This window comes from Protopterus annectens, chromosome 5.part1, assembly GCF_019279795.1.
Source record: "Protopterus annectens isolate FY-2018-M chromosome 5.part1, PAN1.0, whole genome shotgun sequence".
NCBI classification, from domain to species: Eukaryota; Metazoa; Chordata; order Ceratodontiformes; family Protopteridae; genus Protopterus; species Protopterus annectens.
In genome coordinates, this window is record NC_056736.1 from 344,146,687 (window position 1) to 344,172,478 (window position 25,792).

The following is a 25,792-nucleotide window of genomic DNA, read 5'->3' on the forward strand; positions in this document are numbered from 1 at the left end:
ATGGTACTTCTGGGGGGGTATAAAGATGGCCCAAAATTGTTGGCCAGTAGATTTGCTGCATCACCTGGCTCCATGAATGTGGCTCCATTTACAGCTAGTTCAGCACACTGCTGTGTGCTACCTTTGAAATTTCGGACATAGCTGAAGACGGCCTTATGGTCGTCCTTGGCCAGGGAAGCTACCTTTACTTCAAAATTGGCATTTATTCAAATGAGCACTTTATTTCAACAGTCGTTCACGCTTTATTTGAAATGGAGTTATTCACTTTATTTGAAATGGATTCTTCTGCAGGGATAAGGCTGCACTTGCGAGCGCCGGCATTCGGGAACCACGAGCAACAGTTATTCACTTTATTGGCACTAGGCTGCACTTGTGAACGAGATTCTTTTAGGAAACTTTTTCTGTGAAGATCTCTTCTGGCTGAATGAAGAGGGTGTGTGTGTGTGTGTGTGTGTGTGTGTGTGTGTGTGTGTGTAAATGCCCCCAGTTTAATACACCTGGTGGCTACAGGTACTCAGGCTCAAACCCTGTACCTTGGGTGTAGAGTAAAAAGAGCCTAAAGTTCCTAGCCACCACCACTTCTGAACTAAAGCCTCATATTTTTGATCTGTTCCTCATAAAATTTGTGGTTTTCAGGATTGTGGCAAATCACTGAAGGACTGAATTCACTAAATAATGACAGGCATTTGAATTTCAGACTTCATATTCTTCAGAAACTAAATGGTAACAGAAAACCTTTTATTCTTGCAATTTCCTAAGTTCATAAGATCAGTATTTGAAATGTGTCCCTATTTTGGGGCTGTATTCCCCCATTATTGGCTTTGTCCAGGTTTTTTGTGCTAAGAGGTTGGGACTAGAGCTATGGTGAAAAGTGAGAACTGAATTCAGTAGTGCACAGGGTCCTGGGTTCAAGCCTTGGCAGTGAAATGCATTGTGGTAACACAACATTTTATTCTTACTTCCAAAATGTTTGCCCTCCCCAAAAAAAATGAATTTGAAAATAAGTGCGAGAAGCTGTGCAAGATGCTTATGGCTTAGACTACTGTCATTTTATTATATATTATGGGGGTGTGGAAGTAGACATTTATGATGGACGTTGTGAATTGGGCAGTTTTGTTATTATTGGTTCATGCATTTTGTTTCATTGGCAAAGTGGAAAAATGTTCAAAGAATAAGTTTAAAATACACTCTAACAAGTGTGCTGTATTATACAAGGAATACAATTTAATAAAGTCAAGAAGGTGTATCAAAGAACACATATATGTTTCTTGTTTTGTGTGCAAGGGGCCAATGATTTGAAAACAGCCAAAAGGTAATCATTATCCATCAATGGTCAGATGCATTTTCTCTGGATGTGGCGTGTGGGTTTCAATGCTGTTTCAATGGCAGAGAAGTTTTAATGCCAAGTCTACTTCCATTGTGAGACAGTATTGCTTTGTTTAGCAGATGTCTTAGTGTTTGTGCATTGTGCTATAAAATGTAAAAATAAAATCCAAATAATCATTGTAGAAGTAAAGCAGTATGCATGCACACATTAGTGTTTATGGTAAATGGGGCAGAACAGACAGGTAATGGGACACTGGAATGGCTGCAGGGGGAGTCTAGTGCCATACTTTGGTTGTCTGTTCTTCAGTTTGCGTTTGAAAGTTGGCATCCCACAATTCCATTGGAGTGGGCAGGGTTACGTAATTATATATGCAAATTTGATGTTAATCAGCACACAGATTTGTACCTAGCTTTCATGGACCTTGTCCAGATTTTTGATGTTTCCTGGTTGATCGGTATAGTTCTCCCATATTTGTGAGTATGAGGTCCAAAAAGATCCAGTATGTTTGTACCTCTAGTGAGGGTTTGCAGTATCTGGTCCAAGGTGTTTGTATTTATGAAGTCCAAATATCTCTATGGATGCAAGTTTAGAGACATGTAGGATCTCCAGTCTATAGAAGGGTAATTAAAGTCATCCATGATTATGGTATTTTTGAATGTTGCTTGCCTCCAGTAGGTCCATGCACAATCTGTGGATTTCATGAGTCATAAAGGGTGACCTATAGCATGCTAGGATGTGGTATGGGACTTAGTCTATGGTAATCTGGACATGGAGAAACTCCAGCGTGTCATTCAGTTTAACCAACCTCGAGGTATGCTTGTTATTGATGTAGATCAAGACATCTCGGCCTTTAGACCTTGCCTCTGCAGTTGCTGGCCTAAATGTGTGGAAGGTGCACTCCCAGGGTACTCTCCACGGCTTTAAACCATGTCTCGATAACTGCATACATGTCTGCATTCTCCAAAATGAGGACAGTTTGGAGGGAGTGGAGCTTCTTATTGAAACTTCTGGCATTGAGCAACAGCACCTTAAGATTCCCTTGGGTTGATTTTGCTATGTTGGAAAGTTTGTCAATTTGGCACTGCCTAAAAAAAAAAAGACTATGGGGAGAACAACATTTTAACTAATATTCTAAAGCATATACAGGACAAGTGCAGACCATCCTTGGCAAAGCAGCATGGTGTGTTGATCACATCCTTCCAGGCTGACAAATATTGTAACCCCTTAGAATGATATCAGAAGTTTAAGCCAGTTAGTAAAGTCAATCATCTTTTGTTTGGATTGTGGCATCATCCTTGGTTGATTTACTCAAACAGTATATAAACTGCTCAGTTTTTGCCTCCTTTTAAACCTCATTCCTCCTGAATGTCGTTCTCCATGTATTGTTCCCACAAATGCCACTTATTGTTAAGAAATATGCTCTGCCCCTTTTCTAAAGATATCATTTCCAGTTGTTTTTATCTTCTTTAGAATGTTCAGTGCTTCAACTAGTTAGTATAAAGTTTGATTTCCATTTTCTAGTAACTACTCTATTGGCAGTCAAAAGCATTAACATTAGTTAGATCTAACTATAGTAACTGTATCTAAGCAATACAGATCTATACTCCAGCATAGAAGACTCATTTCCTTAGTTACAACCATTTGTTCCCAAACATGTCTAATCAAGGTACTTTACTCAGAATTTTTAAAATCTATCCACTCATTAGATTGCCAAAAAAACATGTTCCCAATTACGTCTCTCTTCTACATCATGTCTAGCCCAGGTACAGATTTGCTGTATCCAGGACTGTTTGCAAGCTTCTGAGCTCCCCAAGCCTTTCTGTGTTGGAGGGAAGCCTTCTGGCTTATCAGTGGGAGTGGTAAGCACTAGGTAGCCTATCTACCACAAGAGGAGTGGTTTCTGGCCCAGAAATTGTAGCTTATTAGCTGTTTGGGCAGTTTTTTCCATCTCTTTCAACTTTCTGCTTTAAAAGTTCATATATGCGCTTGTGTCCCACCTTTCCTATAACTAATCTAGTCCAGATATAGATTTGCTGTATCCAGGACTGTTTGTAAGCTTCTGAGTGGTGCCAAAGTCTGCTCTTCAAGTTTTCCCTTAGATCTGCTAGTTCTCTCCTCTCCACTTTTACTAGCTTATTAGTTTAGCACTTTACCAGACTTCTTATAGCAATTATTGTAGCACACAAAAGTGCTGCCAGCACTAAACGTTCTACAAGGAAACAGCTCCAGTATTTATTAATGCCCATCCCTCCAGGCATGTCTAAAGGTCAGTTCCCTGTGCTTTCTCCTATTAAACTGGTGAACTTGGGCATCCTGAGGCAATGTAGCAACTGCCTTATGTACACTGACGACCCGCTCCTCTTACCTCCCAATACTCAGACTTGTAAGAGATGCACTTATATATCCAACTTGGAAGTCACACACTCTCCAGCCAAGACCAGAATAGCTGGTCAAGAGGAGGTCAACACTTGCACCTCACCACATGGAACACATAGCCCTCCAGAACACACACCAGCACTGCCTTCACATAAAAACACAAACCACACACCCACCTTTGGGGAGGCTCTCAATAAAAACCTACTCAAACAGCAGAGGCCTCCAAAGCAGAAATGCACTCAACCACCATAACAAAACACTAATCATGATACACAACTCTCCTAAACAGTGTGCCACTCAACCAAAGCCCCTAAGGCAAAATAGCATGCCCAACACACTAGTCATAGGTGACTCGATAGAGAGGCACACTGATGTCTCACTCACTAGGTTGAATAAGGAGAAAGTAACAGTCAGCTGCCTATCAGGAGCCAGGATCTGCCACATAACACACGCACTCAGGTCTCTCAACAACAGGTACAAATATGACTCTGTCATTGTACATGTGGGTGTGAATGACCTGAGATGTACCTCCATGGACTACATGAAAAGAGACATGGAGGAGCTCTTGGATTATGTAGCCCAGGCGAGTATAGCCCTGAGCAGCATCCTACCATCACCCAGAATGATACAACAGTACAAGCAGAAAATTATTGATTTCAACAACTGGCTAAGTTTCTGGTGTCATTCTAAGGGGAACCAGTATCTGTCTGCCTGGGATGACATGATTGACAGACCTCAATGCTTTGACAGAGATGGCCTGCATCTGTCACCCCTGGGCTTACGGATACTGGCCAAGACTCTTGCCACCCCTATAGTGCCTTTTTTAGGTGGTGTTCCAAAGACCAAATTACCACCATAACAACTACAAACAAATGCAATCTGATAGTCATGTGGCTCAAAGCTAGAAGTCTAAATCTCAAAATGCACTCGCTCGAAGCACTCCTTAAAATGGAGAACTTCGACATTTGTGTTGTAACAGAGACGGTTCAAGGCAGCAGAAAATACCCCTGCACTACCAGGCTATAAGTCATTCCACACCTTTCGGCCCCAGAACCTGAACTGAAGCTCCAAAGGCAGTGGTGTTTCTATATTCATAAAGAATGCGCACACCTCCAAACTGGTAGCCCAACATAATGCATCGGAGATACTTCAGGTGCCGCTAACATTGGCTAAGACAGCAATTCAGGTTGTAGCCTGCTATAGGTCATCAACCATGTCCTAAGACTCACACCCCACGTTCATAAGCATCCTGGAGAATATTAGGGTTCATACTGGGAGACTTCAACTACCCCTCCATTAACTGGGAAAACTACTCCTGTACCAATACACTTGCCCAATGCTTTCAGCAATTCATTAATTCCAATGTTCTGGACCAGCTTGTTCTTACCCCCACTAGAGGCAGCAACATCCTTGACCTGGTCATTATTAACATGGGCGACCGTTGCTCTACACCAATAGTCAACTTTTCCCTGCTTAGATCCAACCACAAAATAATCACCTTGGAAATCCACATCCCTCCCACCCCCCCACAAAGTTAACTACCATGAAAAAGTCTCCAAAGCTAACTTTGGGCTCCTAAAAACAGAGGTGGCTAACTTCACGGCACCCATGCAAATGGAGAATAGTTGCATGACTGTCGAATTATACACCAATGCACTGTATGAACACTTACACAAATGCATGGATCTTACCATACCCAATAGAACCAGGACACTCTCCTCAAAAAAAGGGAAGCCAAACTGGTGGTCCCCTGCCATGAACAAACTCTACAACAGAAAGAGGAAACTGATGCGGAATAAGGCAAAGTCCCAAGACTGGAAAAACTCCCTTATCAGCCTCAACAAAAGGTTGAGATCCCTCATCAAATCCTCTAAAGTTAGCTATGAAAACAGAATTGCAGCAGATAGTAAAGACAACCACAAGGCCTTCTATAGTTATGTAAAGAATCTCCACGGCAATACCCAGATTTGCTCTGAACTACTGCACAATGGTACCTTCCATACCGAGCCAACAGATATTGCCAATATACTGGCCGACAGATTCAGTGCTAACTTTACCCCCCCAAAGGGCCAATCACAATACCAGTAGATTGCCAGGCACCCAGTATTACTGCTGCACAGGTTAAAGCAGCACTGTCCAAGGCAAAGAATAAAGCTTCTATGGGACCTGACAATATCCCTGGCTGTGTTCTACACTACAGAGTAAACTGGCACCTCACCTGTGCGCCCTGTTCAATCACAGCCTCACCTCAGGCTTTGTCCCTACCGAATGGTGCACTGCTACAGTCATCCCTCTCCACAAAGGAGGAGTGACTACAGACCCTGGGAATTATCACTCCATTAGCCTGACGAGTCTGATATGCAAAGCTATGGAACGCATCATCATGGACCTAATAAACAAGGATATAGGGAATCTCCAAACTCTGGATCCTACACAGTTTGGTTTTGTGAAGGGTAGATCATGCATGCTCAACTTGGTCGACTTCTTTGAGTCAGTCACCAGAACTGTGGATGAAGTCAAGGTGGTTCATATAGCCTACCTTGATCTGGCCAAGGCCTCTGATACCATTGCCCACTCAGGAATCATAGCAAAACTCACTAAGCTAGGCATCAACCCCAGGTAGGTTGCAAAGTGGCTCACAGATAGAACCCACTTTGTGAAAGTAGCCAACTCCAAGTCAGACTGCCGACCAATGGGTCCTGGGTCCTCTCCTGTTTGGAATCTACTTCTCTGAAGTCCAGGCCAACAGGAAGGGACTCTGGCTGACAAAGTTCGCAGACGATTGCAAGTCGGGAGCTACTATTAACTCCCTGAGTAATGTTGACATCCTACAGAAAGGCCTCAAATGACACCAACGACTGGTGTCAGAACCATGGCCTTAAGCTCAATGCCCAAAAATGTGTAGTCATCCCCCTTGGGAAAAACCCGGTTCCCTTGAATTACCACATTGATGGTAGTCCACTGAACACAAAAGGCATTATAAGAGATATGGGAACACAGGTTGACACAGCAACCTCTCTTCGGACCACCACATTGCCACTGTGGTCAGAAAATCCTATGTGGCACATATCATTACTAAGGGTTTTGTATCCAAAAAGAAAGCGGTCATTGTCTCCCTCCACTCTTCCCTCATGAGGCCAGGCCACTCATCGAGTACAATGCCCCCATTTGGCAAGTACCTAACTAGACACCTGCAACAACTGGAGAGGCTACAAAAGTACCTCACAAAGAGGATCCTAGGCCTTAAACACTTGTCCTATATGGACAGACAAAAAACTCCAACTATTCTCTGTCTCATATCGCCTACTTAGAGGCAATCTCTGCTTGACTTACAAAGCCATGTCTGACTCAGCTCTGTTAGAAATGCTACATCTAAACAAATCCCAATCCTTCTGCACCACACACTCCAGAGACCTCAACCTCATTAACACAATTAACAGAACATGCTGGAAGGACAGGTTCATAACCCGGAGACTGCCCATGCTATGGAGCAGACTTCCCATACATGTCACGCAGAGCACCTCACTGGCCCTCTTCAAGAGAAATCTTGATGAGTGGATGGGAAATAGAAAATTCACCCAGTGGCTCTACCTGACAGAGGCACTAGGAACTAAGGTTGGGTGGCATGATTCCAGGGTAATCCTATGGGCTAGGCTTGTAAAGGCTCCAGGGCCATAAGCCTAGTACACACCTATGAACCTATGTATCCAGTATTTGCAATCTACCTCAGCATAAATCCTCCGTGGTATAAAATACTTAAGCAGACACTTTCATGCAAAAATTCTAAACCTTCTAGTCTGTGTTGAATGAGAGCCCTGCAAATTTATTCTGATTATTTCTCTGTAAACTGCCTTTACACTCTCTTTCCCCGATCTTTCCTAACCTTCTCTAATCGATTCTTACAGTTGCCATGCAATGTTTTATATGCCCTACATTTTTTAACAGCAGCTTCTGTTCTACACTCAGCTAAAAACTGTATGAGAGATGGTATTCCCCTGTCCCTTTGTTACTACCTTATTCTTAAATTCTGATTTTAAATGCTTTCACTACATCCCCAATCTGAAAGTTTGCATACAATGTCCCCTTCTGTTTCACATTCTTTGTAGAAACAAATAACAGTTAAAGGTAAAAAAGCATGTCAAATAAAAATCTAGTAGATAAAAAAAAATACCATGATTCTTTAACAGATCATGCATCCCGCCTTTATATCCACCTTACATTTTAAGTTGCTATTTACATTCAACACACAAAACCACTCAGTGGTATTCTGCTTGCAAGTCAGCTTATTCTCTTTTAACATGTTTTCAGGGTCTCCAACAACTTAAACTGTTTCAGTATAAGACAATGTGCAATTTACTGATCTTACCACACTCTCAGTCATCTCAGTGATGGGGAAGCGGGGGGTCTGTCAATATTTGAGATAATTAATCTGGTTATGCATGACCACAGAAGAACATAGTTACGACTAGGAAAATACTTCTGTTTGCTCCTAAGCATTTTCATAATACGGACAGAGAAAACAGGTGCAAACTTCATTATCAAAATAAATAAATAACAGATAAGAACTTTCTAAAGCAAACATGGAAACAGACTGCATCTTTTTTAACAATGTTTCCAACTAGGAATCAAAACTCATTAGCAAGCCTGCAGACTACATACCCCAGTAGTTTTTTGCTTATGCCACACATAGGTGTCTCGAGACCCTCGCTCATAACGGTACGTCGGAGGATACGTAATCTCCTCCTCAGCTGCAAAATGAAAAGGAGACAGTAAACATTACACATGCAAGTAACACAAACATTCTGAACTAAAATAAGTTTCACAAGCAGAGAAACTGCCTAGCTGTTTTCTGCACTGGACACTACAATTGCATACTATAGCTGACTTGTATTTATTTCATCTTTGTATTGACTTACTGAAGACACTGACAATGTCACATCACAAGAAATGAACCTAAAAAAGCTTACAAACATTTCTTTGGACCAAGTGAACTGAAATGACTCACACAGTAAAGACATTAAGTATTTATAACAAAACAAGATGAAACAAAATATTAATGGCAAAAAGTTAACAACTCAACTTATATTGTTCCTCAAGTTGTAAGTGGGTCAGATTTTTGTCTCGTATATTACAGGAACAGACAAAACAGATAAAATGGTGGGTTGTCAATACAGATACAAGGGGGAAAATTTTGTAAAGCACACATTAATGCAGACTACACCTGTTTTGTTTATGCTGTACATTAGTATCTCAGAAAGTACAGTTGTGTACACTTACCATAAATGTAGATGTTTGAGTGTATTCACTGTTGCAGTCATCACACTTGGGTTATCTGCCAGAAGGTAGCCCTCAGTCAGCCCGAATATCAGAGACTTAGTATTTCTGTGTCGGTTGCTGTCGCTTCAGGACTGATGTCAGGGGTATAAAAACAGGCAGACAACACCATTACATCAGTTTTTCTTGCCCCAAATGTCAGGAGCCCCTCAAATATGGAGCTAAGTTATGGTGGGAAAAACACTCAGTAAAAAGGAAATACCAATAGCCCTGTAAGAGGTGAGTAATAGACATAGAGAGGAGAGAGAGAGAGACAAGGGGGCTGGAGGGTGGGAAACCAGGACTGCAACAGTGAATACACTCGAACATCTACATTTATGATAAGTGTACACAACTGTACTATGTTCTTCGTCTTTCACTGTTGCAGTCATCACACTTGGGTAGATTCCCAAAGCTGAAGAATGGGTGGAGGCAGTCAAGAAGAGTTGGGGCTGGTTAGTATGCCCTGCAGGACTGCTGTTTCAAAACCCGCCCTGGCTTTGGAAAAGATAGGCAGGTGGTAATGCTTGGTGAAGGTGTGTACAGAACTTCAGGTAGCAGCTTCCAGAATGTCCCTGGTAGGGACTCCTCTGAAGAATGCTGTAGAGGTAGAAGTTGCCCTAGTGGAATGTGTTCTGACCCCCTGAGGGGGTGGTTTCCCATGGTGTTTATAGCAGAAATGGATACAGTGTGCTATCCATTTGGAAAATGTTTGTTTTGAAATGCTGCCCCTGCTGCAAAACTGAGTAGTAACTGGTCAGATTTCCTGAAGGGCTTAGTCCTATCAAGGTAGAATCTGAGCTGTATGTACAAGTCCAAGGAGTGCAGGACCCTTTCCCCTTTATTTTGAGCATAAGGGAAGAAGGTTTGCAAATGGATAGATTGGTTGAGAGCCACACTGGACACCACTTTAGCCATAAAGGAAGGGTTAGTCCTGAGGGAGACCCTGTCAGCATGAAAAATAATGAAGGGTTCCCTACAGCCATAAGTGCTTGTAGCACAGACACTCTTCCAGCTGAAGTGATGGCCAGAAGCAATGCTGTTTTCCAAGAAAGGAATTTTAACTCTGCTGATGCTGCAGGCTCAAAGGGGGGTAGTGTGAGCTTTTCCAGTACAAATTTAAGGTCCCAAGCAGGGGTGGGGGCTCTCCTTGGCGGCCTTAAGATGTTTGCCTCTCTCAGGAACTGTTTGATGAGAGGGTGAGAGAAGACAGGTAGCTCAGTGTTGTAATGAGCCAAGATGGCCGAGGCATGGATCTTAACGGAGAAGAAGGATAGGCCTCTGTGGAGCAGATCTACTAGGTAATCCAGGATTAGAGATAAGGAGGGCAGTGCTGTCTCCTCTCCTTTAGATTGAATCCAGGAACAATACCTCTTCCACTTATCAACATAGGATTTCCTTGTACTGGGTCTTCTGGCTTCAAGAATGATGTCCAGCATCTGCTTGCTTAGGCTGGTCACTGGGGAAGAATTCAAGGAATAAGCCAGGCTGCAAGATTCATGGTTTGCAGTTGCAGATGCAAGATATGTCCCTCCTGCTGAGTGAGGAGGGGTGAGATCTGGGGCAGGTGCCGTGGTGGCACTGGTGACAGGCTGCACAGTAGTGGGTACCAGTGCTGGCATGGCCAAACCGGGGCAATCAGGATTGCCCTTGGTCTGTCCTGTCTTACCTTGAGTAATATTTTTGTGAGACGAGGCAGAGGGGGAAATGCATAGATTGAGAGGTTTACCCACTGGAAGGATAGGGCATCCACTTTCCAGGCCCTGCTGTGAGGTGTCCTGGTGCAGAATTTGCTCAGCTGGAGATTGTAGGGGAGGCAAAAAGGTCTACCTCTGGGGTCCCCCATTTCTGGGTTAGAAGGCTGAAGGTGCTGGGGTCTAATTGCCACTCATGTGGGTCTAGGAGATTTCTGCTTAAGTCGTCAGCCAGAGAGTTTTGTTTGCCTGGCAGGAATTGAGCTTGCAGATGAATATGCATGTCCAAGGCCGTGTTCCACAGGGCCATGGCTAGCCTGCAGAGTGGGTACGAGTGGGTTCCCCCCTGCTTGTTGATGTACCACATAACTGTGGTGTTGTCTGTTTTTATTAGCAGGGGTCCTGGTGAGATTAGGGATCTTAAAGCTGTCAGAGCATGCTGAACAGCTAGCATCTCTTTTTGGCTGATGTGCAGATGAATTTGACTTGGGCTCCTGTGGCCCTGAATTCACCTGTCGTCCAGATGTGCCCCCCCAGGCATAGTCTGATGCATCTGTGGGTTGAGTAAAAGGAAGTCCCTTGTTGTGGTTGCATGCTGCTGCCCACCAAAGAAACCCTGTCTTTCGACAGGATATGATAGGTATGATGGTTTCCAAATCCTGAAAATGTTGGCACCAAAGACTTTTTAAATACCACTGAAGTTTCCTCATATGCAGTCTAGCATATGGAATTAGTAGAATGCAAGAGGCCATGAACCCTAGGGCATGCAGGATTTTCCTTGCGGATAGCTGGGTTCTGGTGGCCATTTGAGTGAAGTAGCCTGTCAGATAGGCTTGTTTTTCTGGAGTAAGGAATGCCATCTGGGATGCTGTATCCAAGCTTGCTCTCAGGAATACAATCTTTTGACTGGGGACTAGTTTTGATTTATTTTCGTTGATAGTGTACTCCAGGGAGGTTAGAAGGTTCTTTACAAATGTCAGGTGCTATAACAGCTTTTACAGACTGTCTGCCTGAATCAGGCAACCATACAAGTACAGGTAAATTTGAATCTTTCTCTATCTGCAATAGGCAATGGCTGGAGCCAGGCATTTTGTGAAGACTCTGGGAGCAGTGGATAAGCCAAAGGGAAGTGCAGAGAACTGATGATGCATAGATCCTGCCCTGAAACATTGGTATTTCCTGCATGAGTCCCTGATAGGGATGTGCAGATAGGCTTCTTTTAGGTCTAGGGTGGCTAACCAGGCATCTTTCGACAGCATAGGAAGAAGCTGCTGAAGGGTGAGCATTCTGAATTTTGGTACCACCAGGAAGGTGTTTAGAATGGAAAGAACTAGGATTGGGTGCCAAGTGCCCTCTTTTCTGGGTAGCAGGAAAAGTCTGGAACAATACCCTTGACTTATCTGTTCTGCAGGAACAGGTTGAATTGCCCTTATGGAGAGCAGGGACTGAACTTGGTTTTGTGCCCCTGCCCACTGGTTTAGAGAAAGGTCTGGGAACCCTTTTAGGGTTGGCAGTGAGTGGCAGTAAAATCTGTACCCCTGGGATACAATGTTGAGGACCCATAGGTCGTTGATGATGGAGGCCCAGTTTTTTGCATGATGGGCATGATTTCCTCCTATGGGCACGAGCAATTGGGCAGAGGTGAGGACTGGAGCTGAGAAGTCATTGTGAATTCTTTCCGTAAGGGGTGACTTAGTACTCTGTGTTTTAGAAGTGGAGGTACTCCATTGCTTAGATCTCTGCATACCCTGAGACTATAATCTGGGGGGGGGATCTGTTTCCCCTGGGTCTAGTTTGAGATGGCCTTGAGGGGGCTAGAAAGGACCAATGTTTCGAAGGGCAATGCCTACTGAAACTTGGAGGCTGCACTTGCAAAAAATCTTTGACTGTCTGCATAGACCTAGCTTTTTCTTCCATCTTTTTTAGAACCTCTTCTGCTTTGGTGCCAAACAGATTGCCCTTGTTCAAAAGAGCGTCTAGTAATATTGATTTGACATGGTCTGGCAAGGTCTGCTCCTTAAGCCAAGCATGCCTTCTTAGTACAGAACCAGTGACTGCTGCCCTGCAAGATGCTTCTTGGGCGTCAAAGCCACATTGCAAGGTATGCTTGCTGACTTGGCTTGCAGAATGCATAAGCTCCTGTAATTCTTTATTTTCTGCACAGTCTGTAAAGGTAGATAATTTTTGCTTAATAAGTTCCATAATATGTTGCTGGTATTTCAGCATTTGAAACTGGCAATTCAATGCCCTAATGGCGAGAGTTGCAGAGGAGTATTATTTTTTACCCCATCTGTCTAAAGCTCAGGAATCCCTGTCCGAAGGGGTGGTATTTTTAGCTGTAGTTGCTTTTATACTTTTAGACCCCTGGGAAATGACCTCTGGGTCAGCAGTAGGATTTTTGAAAAGAAATTTGTGAGAGTTAGGGACTCTGTAGTACCTGTCTGGTTTCTTTGGAGCAGGGGGTAAAGTATCAGGAGTTAGACTGGATTCCATAAAGCCAACATCCACAAAATCCGGAGCATCCAGAACGTACAGTTGTGTACACTTACCATAAATGTAGATGTTCGAGTGTATTCACTGTTGCAGTCATTACATTTGGGTTATCTGCTTGCAATAGCCCTCAGTCGGCCTGATTAACAAAGTCTTGGGTCCTGCGTTGGTTGCTGTCCCTTCTTCCATGACGTCAGGTCGTCAGGAGTATAAAACATGCAGCCGACACCATTACATCATTTTTTTCTTGCCCCAGATGTTAGGTGCCCCCCTAATGGGAAGCAATTAAATCTATAAATACAAGGATATACCTCCAACAGAAAAGCAAATACATCAAAAAGCTTTTAGAGCATAGTAAGTGAGAGTAGAGGTATAGCCAAAGGAAGAAAAGGGGGCTGGAGGGAGGGTAACCACGACTGCAACAGTGAATACACTCGAACATCTACATTTATGGTAAGTGTACACAACCGTACTATGTTCTTCGTGTTTCACTGTTGCAATCATTACATTTGGGTAGATTCCCAAAGCTAAGGTTGGGAGGAGGAATTTAAATAGAGTTAGGACCAGCTATAAGACCCTGCAAGACTGCAGTGGCAAAACCAGCCCTGGATTTAGAGAAAATTGGCAAATGATAATGCTTGGTGAAAGTATGTACAGAACTCCAGGTAGCAGCCTCTAAGATGTCCCTAGTAGGGACGCCTCTGAGAAAGGCTGCAGAGGTAGATGCAGCCCTGGTTGAATCGGGTCTGATGTCCTGTGGGATAGGTTTTCCATGGTGCTTATAGCAGAAATGAATGCAGTGGCCTATCCATTCTGAAATGGTTTGTTTTGAAATAGCTTTCCCCTCTGTCCCTGCAGCAAATGTCACCAGTAGTTGTTCAGATTTCCTTTGAGGTTTAGTCCTGTCCAAGTAGAATCTAAGCTGTCTGTGCACATCTAAAGAGTGCAGTATCTGTTCCCCTTTGTTCTGTGGGTTAGGAAAAAAGGTAAGCAAATGAATGGACTGATTAAGAGCAACACTGGATACCACCTTGGGCATGAAGGAGGGATTGGTTCTGAGGGACACCCTGTCTGCATGAAAGATGATGAAAGGTTCCACTGCCATAAGGGCCTGTAATTCAGATACCCTTCTTGCAGAAGTGATTGCCAAAAGGAAAGCTGTTTTCCAGGAAAGAAATTTTAAAACTGCAGTAGCAGCTGGATCGAAAGGAGGAAGAGTGAGTTTCTCCAAGACAAAGTTAAGATCCCAGGCTGGAGTTGGAGCTCTCCTAAGTAGCCTTAGACTTATGGCCCTTTTGAGGAATTACTTGAGCAGTGGGTGAGAGAAGAGGGGAGGCTCTGTGCTATAATGCTCTGAAATGGCTGAGGCATGATAGTTTATGGAGGAAAAAGAGAAGCCCTTATGAAGCATCTCAATCAAGTATTGTATAATCTGAGGTAAATTGGGCATGCTGCGTTCATTCCTTCAGATTGGTTCCAAACACAATTATTTTCCATTTTGCAGCATAAGATTTTCTAGTACTAGGCCTCCTTGCCTCTAAAATGATATCCATCACTGACTTACATAGGGATTGGGATGGTAAAGAAGAGATTATGTATTTAACCAGGCTGTTGGGTTCAGGGTTTTCAACTGAGGGTGCAGAATTATGTTCTCCTGCTGAGACAATAACAATTCCCTGGCTATTTCTTCCCACACTATTTACTTCCCTGGACCCCTGTCTAGCAGGGCGACTGACATGATCCCTGGGGTGAATTTCCTTTCTCCCATCCAATCGTCAAGGTTCCTTTTGAAGAGGACCAAAGAGGCACTCTGCTTGACATGTATGGGCAATCTATTACAGAGTCTGGGGAGTCTCTGGGTCAGGAACCTATCCCTCCAGCATGTTTTGTTTATTGTGATGACAAGGTTTAGATCCCTGGAGCGTGTGGCTCTGGTGCAATTAAAATCATCCTTGGCTTGTCCTATTTGATTTTAGTAGTACTTTGGAGAGCAGAGGCAGAGGAGGAAAGGCATAAACTGATAGGCTTTTCCAGCTGAAGGATAGAGCATCCACTTTTCAAGCTTGTTTGTGGGAAATCCTTGTGCAAAATTTGTCCAGTTGATGGTTCTGGGGCGAGGCAAACAGGTCTATATCTGGGCTCCCCCATTTGCTTGTCAACATGTTGAAAATCCTTGGTTCCAGTTTCCACTCGTGTGGGTCCATACGGTTTCTGCTTAGTCCGTCTGCCAGTGTATTTAGTTTTCCTGGCAGGAATTGAGCTTGTAGATTCACTTGGTAGCTCAAGGCTGTGTTCCACAATGCCATGTCTAGTCTGCACAGGGGGTAAGAATGTGTACCCCCTGCTTGTTTATGTACCACATGACAGTGGTGTTGTCCGTCTTTACCATTAGTTGTCCTGGAAGAATGTAGTCCTTGAAGGCTGTCAGAGCATTCTGTACAGCTAACATTTCCTTTTGATTTATGTGTAGGTGCATTTGATTTGGGTTCCATTTGCCCTGAATGCACTTTCCTGCCAGGTGAGCCACCCCTGCATAATCTGATGCATCTGTTGTCAAGATCTGTTTGAAGGGGGTAATGTGAATGGTAGTCCCTTGTTTTGGTGGCAGGCTTCTGCCCACCAAAGGAACTCTAGGCATAGACAAGGTATGATAGGAATCCTTGCTTCCAGATCCAGTGAATGCTGACACCATAGGCTTTTGAGATACCATTGTAGTTTTCTCATATGCAGCCTTGCATATGGAATTAAAAGAATGCATGATGCCATGAACCCCAAGGCTTGCAGTATTTGCCTTGCAGACAGCTGGGTTTTTGTGGCCACTTGTTTGATGTAGGTTGTCAAATGTATCCGTTTCTCTGGCGTGAGAAAAGCCATCTGGGAAGTTGTATTCAAGCTTGCTCCCAGAATATAATTTGTTGACAGGGTACCAGGTGGGATTTCTTTTCGTTTATGGTGAATTGCAGACAAGTCAGTACCCATTGAACAAAGGCCAGATGATTGAAGAGAACGTCCTTGCTTTCTGCCTGAATTAGACAATCGTCCAGGTATGGGTATATCTGAATATTTCTTTGCCTGCAAAATGCAATGACTGGAGCTAGGCACTTTGTGAATACCCTGGGCACAGTAAATAAAACAAATGGCAGTGCAGAGAACTGACAGTGCATGCAGCCTGCTTTGAAGCGTAGTTATTTTCTGCAAGACTCCCTTATAGGGATGTGCAGGTATGCTTCTTTTAAGTCCAGTGTTGCCAACCATGTATCCTTGCCTAGCATAGGAAGCAGCTGGTGAAGAGTCATCATTTTGAATTTTGGAATCACCAGAAAGGTGTTCAGAATAGAAAGGTCCAGGATAGGGCGCCATGTATTGCCTTTTCTGGGTACCAGGAAAAGTCTTGAATAGAAACCTTGTCCCTTTTCCTCTTCTGGTACCAACTGAATAGCCCCCATGTTTAAGAGAGAGAGTACCTGATTTTGGGCCTCTGCCCACTGATTTGAGGGTAGATCTGGCCACCCACTTGGTGTTGGTAACGTGTGGAAATGAAATCTGTATCCTTAGGACACTATATTTAATACCCATTTGCCCTGGATAATGAGTTCCCAGTTCTTGGCCTGCAGACCAATCTTTCCGCCTAAAGGAGCATTCAGTTGGGAAGTGCTTGGAAGTCTTAAAAGCAAGTCATTGAGACGGTTTTCCATAGGGGGGAGTCTTGCTGCTCCCAGGTTTGTGTGCCAAAACCCCCCACTGCCTAGTCTTGTGTGATCATTGGGACTGAAACCTGGGGTTTCTGCTGTGTCTGGGTTTGGCTTGAGAAGATCTGGAGGAGGCTGGAAAGGACCAATTTTAGAGGGCCAGTGCCTACTAAATCTAGGAGGTTAAACCTGTAAGAAATCTTTAACAGTCTGCATAGATTTAGCTTTATCTTCCATCTTTTTAAGAACTTCCTCAGCCTTGTTGCCAAACAGGCGGTCCTGATTTAAGGGAGCATCCAACAATTTAGCTTTGACATGATCAGGCAAAGACTGCTCCTTAAGCAAAGCATGCCTTCTGAACACAGACCCAGTAACAGCAACCCTGCAAGAAGCCTCTAATGATTCAAATCCACATTGCAAAGTATGTTTTCCAATCTGTTCTGCAGAATGCATTAAATCCTGTAATTCTGTATTTTCAGCGCAGTCAGGAATTAACATCATTTTCTGTTTAAGCAATCTAATAACATGTTGTTGAACATATGAAACTGACAGTTTAAAACCCTAATGGCCAAGGTTGCAGAAGTGTAAACTTTCTTACCCCATCTATCCAGCGCCCTGGAGTCTATCTGAGGGGATAGGACTTTTAGCAGTAGAAGTCTTAATGCCTTTGGGTCCCTGTGAAATAGTCTCTGTATCCGTAATATGATTTTTAAAAAGGAACTTGTGAGAATCAGGAACGCTGTAATATCTGTCAGGTTTTCTGGGAGAAGGAGGCAAAGAATCAGGGGCCAAACTAGATTCTGCGAAAGCATCATCAACAATGTCTAGTACAGGAGGTATAGCTAAAGGCCTATGCTGAGGCAGGAGTAAGAAATTCCTAAGCCTCTTTTTTGAATCAGAAAAATCCTGGCTTTCTCAGTGGAAATGTTCCCGTAGAGTATGTAAGTTTTCACCAAAAGAAAAATCCTCTGAAGGGGAAGCAGAGGGAATAGAGTCCTCTGCATCAGAATCCTCATAAGTAGATAAGGGCAAATCAGGATTATCAGAAGAATCAGAAAAATCAGAATCCCATTCAGAAGATTCATAAATAACTTCAGTTCTAGGTCTCTTAAAAGGGGAGGTTGGCTTCCCCTGATTAGAGTTATAAGACCTTCAGCTATTCTTATCATTTGTTTTTTAGGCATAGAGGCCTGAACATGCGGCCTGGGGGTCAGTTTCTTAGGCATGGTTCAAGATTTTGGCCGAAATGAAGAAGGAGGCGTCGGTTTAATATGCAAGTCCATAGGCCTGAATACACCCTCAGAAGCCGGTGTCTGCACAGAGGCTCCAGACCCATCCAAGGTAGAGATATCCGCAGGTTCCACAGTTGACACATCTCGCGACATACCAAACTCTGAATGGGTCTCAGTAGAGGCCTGCGAGTCAGAAGTAGTGGGTATCAGGGGCTGCGAAAGCGCCTCACTGAGTACCGGCGAACTGGTGACTGGCTTAGGAGAAGCGTCTTCGTCAGCTTTGGACCTCGGCGGCCTGTCTCTGTCTTTATCTTTGTGTTGTTTCAGAATCCTGGTAGTCGGAAGGCTAACCGACATTTCTGGATAATTAACCCGAGAATCGAAATGTTTAGAAGTGAAAATATACTGATGACGGATAGTGTGCTGTAAAGCACAAAACCGACAGCAAGGCATGTTGTGGTCAGGGCCTAGGCAAGGAATACAGTACAAATGAAAATCTTTGTGAGGTATTTACTTTCCACAAGTAATGCAATTATTAACTTTTACTGACATTGGTAAGGAGCAAGAAAAAGTTTCCCTAACGGGGTACTTAGCTTTAGTTGAAGACTTTGGTTCTGAAACTCAAACGAAAATTTCAGAAGTCGGCTGACCGGTACTTGCGAATTGCTTCTGCTTCGGGCACCGCACGGCAAGAAAGACTGATGTAATGGCATCAGCTGCATGTTTTATACCCCTGATGACCTGATGTCATGGAAGAAGGGACAGCAACTGACGCAGGACCCAAGACTTTGTTAATCAGGCTGACTGAGGGCTACTGCAAGCAGATAACCTAAATGTAATGACTGCAACAGTATAACACGAAGAACATCTGGAGGGATTGCTAAAGGTCTATGTTGTGGCAAATCTAAAAATTCTCTAAGCCTCTTTTTGGAATGAGGATAATCCTGTCATTTCCAGTGGAAATGCTCTCAAAGTATGTAGGGTTTCACCAAAAGAAAAATCCTCTGGAGAGGAAGCAGAGTCCTCTGCATCTGAATCCTCATAAGCAGATAAAGGCATGTCTTCATATTCAGAAACTTCAGAGTCGTCGGACTCTTGGTACTGGGGACAGGTCTCTTTTTCTCTTAGCAGGGGAAGGCTGGCTTCCCATAATCAGGTCTTCTGCCATTTTAAGCATTTGATGTTGTGGCAAGGAAGCAGGTGCTTGAGTTTGGGTCATCTGTCTTTTAGGCATAGCTCGTACTCTTGGCCTTAGAAACTCGGTAGTTTTAGAAATGAAGACGCAAAAGAAGTCATCTGTTTGTTTCGAATATCGGTAATGCAAAGAACTTCCTCAGAAGCCAGTGCCTGCACAGCAGCTCTGGACCCATCCAAGGTAGAGCATCCGCAGTTTCCGTGGTCAAAGAAGAGTCTCGCGGCATACCGGACTCTGAACGGGTCTCGGTAGTGGCCTGCGAATCCATCGAAGTTGGCATCAGGGGCTGCAAAAGCACCTCACTGAGCACCGGCGAACTGGCAACCAGCTTAACGGAAGCATCATCGGCAGTTTAATGTAATGTTTAAAGTGTTTTCCTTTTTTTTTTGTTAAAACAGTGATTTTTTTTCCGCTTACATAGGGTCAATTAATCACCATTCGCTTTTTTACGTGTTCAGTGATGTAATATAGACACTGATATTCAGGCAGACTGAGGGCTACCTGCAGGTAGATAACCTAAGTGTGATGATTGCAACAGTGAAACACGAAGAATATCCTTCGCTCATAATTGTATATCAACGGGATAATAAGCACCGCACTTCTTACCTTATACAATAGTGGTAACCGGAAAATAAACAAACTAATAAAAAACAAAAAGCATACGGCACCAGGACCAACCAGTCAACACGAGGATGTAACAAAACAAAGTTCAACTAGTTGCTAAAAGCAAAGACAAGTACTTCCTCGTTGTAGCTTTGTAAACGCGATTTAATATAAAAACGTTTTCGCTTCCTATACAAAAGAAGCTTCATCAGACAGTTAAAACACAGAACAAAAGTCAATTTAAACTAATAAAAAGGAAATGATGTCATTTCCTTTCAGGCGTACATCTGTTTTTAAAGATATACTTTTACTGTATTTGAAAATCAGTACTTGCGATCACTAACAAGTGAACGAAAATGAGCAATCACATAAAACAATACAGTAAAACAGAAATACTATTTATATTTATATATTTGTACGCAAACCCGTTATAAAAATGTGCTTCAGTGGAAGCAAGTTTAGTTGAAACACGTATTAAAACAGTAAGTTTATAATAAACTTTTTTACTAAAAAAATCTCTTCAAAAGAATTTGACAGAACTATTAAAAAACAATTAAAGAGACAATTTACTGTATACTCAAATCCACTCTTATTGGATAACCAGAACATCAACATCCCTATACTTTTGTGTATTTTTAAATATAATGTTGTGTATTTTTAATAATTTAAAGGCAATGCAAATAACATAATAGTTCACCAGTATAGATGTTTAAAGGCTCGATACTATGTGAACCTGTTACTTTTCCATATTTATGCTAAGAAGTGTTGACAAGGGTGGCAAAGGTAGGTCTATAGAGATAGAGAAGGATGTGTTATCTTAAATAACTTTTGTATTTCAGCACAGCCAAGATGTTACATGCTTCATTAAGTCCTGGATAGGAAAAAGCATTGAGGCGTAGCTGCCATTCTAATTCTTTAATCTCAAGAAGCAGAGGTTGTGGACCACCTCTTATACCTACATTTACACAATCAATACCAATATAGGAGAAACTGTGTCCCATATGCTTAATGATATGTTTAGAAAGTGCGTTGTCGCCCTTATTGTTTCTAATTGCATAGTTGTGTTGGTAAAGACGGTCCCTAAGTCTACGGTCCGTCTTACCAACATAAAATGCAGGGCAACAGTTACAAAAGGCGAGGTACACCACAGATTTAGTATTGCAAGTTATTTTATAGTTAATGTTGTATTTATTACCATTAACAAAAAAAGTGTTGCCTACTTTTAGGAGTCTGCACAAATTGCACATACCACAAGCAAAAGTACCATTTTGTCTAGAGAAAAAATCTGTGGAGTCTTCCCTGGATTGAAGTAATTCTTTCAAGTTGTTACCCCTCTTAAAAACAAAAGAAGGTTGTAAACCCAGGGTTTCAATTAACTGAGAATTGTTCAAAATAAAAAACCAATTTTTCTTGATGATTGAACAAATAGCATTAATGTGTCTATTGTAAGTGATGACTAAACTAGACTTAAAGTCGACCCTGCTGTTATCTTGTAGGGTACTTGGTTCATCACACGCAGCATCAACCCCAGGGTTGTTAAACATTGTTGTGTTACATTCTGAACCCAATCTTTGTGTGATAGCGGGTTCAACAATCCATTGGGAAAGAAGGGGTTTATAAAACCCGTTCTCTCTCTTAAAGGAGACTTCATCGATTAAACAATCAATGAAGTCAATGGGGTACCCCCTATTAGAAAACATAGTCTTAAGGTTTAAACACTCGGTATTAAAAGCTTCCATGGTGTTGCACATACGAACAGCACGGACCAATTGGCCTTTCACAATTGACTTTCTCTGTTTCCATGGATGGTTACTATTAAAATGGAGGAAGCCATTACAGTAAGTTGTTTTCCTAAAAATACTAGACATGTAACCCTGGTAACCAACATCTTTGACCAGTTTGATGTCTAAATAATCAATTTCTCTAGTAGAAAAATGATGAGTAAATTTTAGGAAAGTAGAAGAGCTATTCATGTGTTTGACCATGTTGGTAGCCTGCTGTTCATCACCATCGAAGAGGATGAATACATCATCCAAAAACCGGGTGTAAAATCTGATAGAACTTAGAAAAGTGGTATTGTTCAAAAGGCATGTGTTCTCCCAGTGTGCAACTACTAAATTTGCTACACTACCACCGCAAGGGGAACCCATAGCGATCCCTCTTTTTTGTAGATAATAATGCTTGTCAAAGATAAAAAAGTTGGAACTCAGGACGATGTCAAGTAGTTGTGTAACAACTGAGATCTCATCCCTAGAAGCTCCTAATTTTAGAAGCATTAGCTCAACCCATTCGATAGCCTCCTGATGTGGAATAGATGTGTATAAATCAACAACATCTATTGTTAAAAAATTGAGGGACATATCAAAGGGGATCTTATCCATAGATTGGAGGAAAGACCATGAGTCTTTACATATCTGAGGGATGAGTTTGAGGTACTTGGAAATGATATGGTCAACTACCCTGGCACAAGGGTGGGTGATTGAGTTCCTTCCATCAATCAAAGCCCGCATTGGTGGATCAACTAAGTTTTTATGAATTTTTGGGATCCCAAACATAATTGGGATCCTTGGAAAAGAGATGTTAATAAAATTAAAGGTGTCAATATCGATCAAGCCATCGATAAACAGGTCTCTAAAATACCCCTTAATTCTATTATGTTGTCCAAACATCTCATTTAAAGAAGATGATTCATATGCGGGCGAGTCCAGGACTCTAAGCATCCTGGAGTTGTAATCTTCTTTATTGAAGATGACAAGCCCCCCACCCTTGTCCGGTTTGATAACTCTAATAGGCATGTCCCGTAGGTTTTTCAGACCATTTCTTTGTTCGCGTGAGATGTTACTCCCATTATCAAACCATTTAAGGTTTTCAAAGAGTTGCCTTAAGTCTAATTCACAGGCACATTCAAACATATGGAGAGAGGGGTGCAACGGAGGGTTAAAGACACTTCTCATTTTAAAGGTAGGTTTATCATTAGTCAAGTCACCGTGAAATAACACTTTAAGGTTCAACCCCCGAACAAAACATTTCAAGTCAGTGAGAACTTTAGCGAGGTGCACACTTTGATCAGGAACAAAGGATAAACCAAAGGCTAACAAGTCAATCAAGTCTCTATCAATATACATAGTTGAAAAATTATAGACTTTGAAGTCCCCTTTTGAGTTATATAGAACTGTAGGTGCGGCCATGGATGTTACAATAGATCCATCGTCAAAGTCTATTTGACTTTGTTCTTGTTGTTCTGCCTCTGGTAATATTTCCGTCCTAAAAAAGGCTTCTGTTGCCCTCTGTAATTAGGACGGTTCCCTTGATTATTATAATTCTCTCGGATCCTGTTACTTCTTCTCGGTTCCTGAGCCACCGAGTTGTCATCCATAAAATCAGGGTCGTAAGAAGTCACGTCAGGGGAGTCATCATGTGACTCATCTCTGGCAAGAGGTACATCCTCCCTATTGTCCACACTGTTATTGTTAGTGCGTTGTCCAGGTTGTGGGTTGTTCCTGTTCAAAGATTTCTGTAAGTTAGGATATGCAAGTTTACTAGAGTAAGCTTGCCTATCTCTGATTAATTTCTTGTTTTTATTAGATTTAAACTTAACCAGCAAAGCGTCTATACTTTGAAAGGTTCGGTTATAATCAGAATTAGAATGGCAGCTATAATTTTTCAACTATGTATATTGATAGAGACTTGATTGACTTGTTAGCCTTTGGTTTATCCTTTGTTCCTGATCAAAGTGTGCACCTCGCTAAAGTTCTCACTGACTTGAAATGTTTTGTTCGGGGGTTGAACCTTAAAGTGTTATTTCACGGTGACTTGACTAATGATAAACCTACCTTTAAAATGAGAAGTGTCTTTAGCCCTCCGTTGCACCCCTCTCTCCATATGTTTGAATGTGCCTGTGAATTAGACTTAAGGCAACTCTTTGAAAACCTTAAATGGTTTGATAATGGGAGTAACATCTCACGCGAACAAAGAAATGGTCTGAAAAACCTACGGGACATGCCTATTAGAGTTATCAAACCGGACAAGGGTGGGGGGCTTGTCATCTTCAATAAAGAAGATTACAACTCCAGGATGCTTAGAGTCCTGGACTCGCCCGCATATGAATCATCTTCTTTAAATGAGATGTTTGGACAACATAATAGAATTAAGGGGTATTTTAGAGACCTGTTTATCGATGGCTTGATCGATATTGACACCTTTAATTTTATTAACATCTCTTTTCCAAGGATCCCAATTATGTTTGGGATCCCAAAAATTCATAAAAACTTAGTTGATCCACCAATGCGGGCTTTGATTGATGGAAGGAACTCAATCACCCACCCTTGTGCCAGGGTAGTTGACCATATCATTTCCAAGTACCTCAAACTCATCCCTCAGATATGTAAAGACTCATGGTCTTTCCTCCAATCTATGGATAAGATCCCCTTTGATATGTCCCTCAATTTTTTAACAATAGATGTTGTTGATTTATACACATCTATTCCACATCAGGAGGCTATCGAATGGGTTGAGCTAATGCTTCTAAAATTAGGAGCTTCTAGGGATGAGATCTCAGTTGTTACACAACTACTTGACATCGTCCTGAGTTCCAACTTTTTTATCTTTGACAAGCATTATTATCTACAAAAGAGGGATCGCTATGGGTTCCCCTTGCGGTGGTAGTGTAGCAAATTTAGTAGTTGCACACTGGGAGAACACATGCCTTTGAACAATACCACTTTTCTAAGTTCTATCAGATTTTACACCGGTTTTGGATGATGTATTCATCCTCTTCGATGGTGATGAACAGCAGGCTACCAACATGGTCAAACACATGAATAGCTCTTCTACTTTCCTAAAATTTACTCATCATTTTTCTACTAGAGAAATTGATTATTTAGACATCAAACTGGTCAAAGATGTTGGTTACCAGGGTTACATGTCTAGTATTTTTAGGAAAACAACTTACTGTAATGGCTTCCTCCATTTTAATAGTAACCATCCATGGAAACAGAGAAAGTCAATTGTGAAAGGCCAATTGGTCCGTGCTGTTCGTATGTGCAACACCATGGAAGCTTTTAATACCGAGTGTTTAAACCTTAAGACTATGTTTTCTAATAGGGGGTACCCCATTGACTTCATTGATTGTTTAATCGATGAAGTCTCCTCTAAGAGAGAGAACGGGTTTTATAAACCCCTTCTTTCCCAATGGATTGTTGAACCCGCTATCACACAAAGATTGGGTTCAGAATGTAACACAACAATGTTTAACAACCCTGGGGTTGATGCTGCGTGTGATGAACCAAGTACCCTACAAGATAACAGCAGGGTCGACTTTAAGTCTAGTTTAGTCATCACTTACAATAGACACATTAATGCTATTTGTTCAATCATCAAGAAAAATTGTTTTTTTATTTTGAACAATTCTCAGTTAATTGAAACCCTGGGTTTACAACCTTCTTTTGTTTTTAAGAGGGGTAACAACTTGAAAGAATTACTTCAATCCAGGGAAGACTCCACAGATTTTTTCTCTAGACAAAATGGTACTTTTGCTTGTGGTATGTGCAATTTGTGCAGACTCCTAAAAGTAGGCAACACTTTTTTTGTTAATGGTAATAAATACAACATTAACTATAAAATAACTTGCAATACTAAATCTGTGGTGTACCTCGCCTTTTGTAACTGTTGCCCTGCATTTTATGTTGGTAAGACGGACCGTAGACTTAGGGACCGTCTTTACCAACACAACTATGCAATTAGAAACAATAAGGGCGACAACGCACTTTCTAAACATATCATTAAGCATATGGGACACAGTTTCTCCTATATTGGTATTGATTGTGTAAATGTAGGTATAAGAGGTGGTCCACAACCTCTGCTTCTTGAGATTA

General features: G+C 42.1%; 1 protein-coding gene across 1 annotated transcript in view; it reads right to left on the reverse strand.

Annotated features, from left to right (window-relative positions):
- INPPL1 (inositol polyphosphate phosphatase like 1) overlaps positions 1–25,792 on the reverse strand; it is a 1,746,155-nt gene that overhangs the window by 526,578 nt on the left and 1,193,785 nt on the right. Inside the window, exon 17 of the mRNA XM_044073026.1 lies at positions 8,363–8,451. Within this exon, the coding sequence (XP_043928961.1) occupies positions 8,363–8,451 (89 nt within the window). The remainder of the gene's footprint in view (positions 1–8,362; positions 8,452–25,792) is intronic.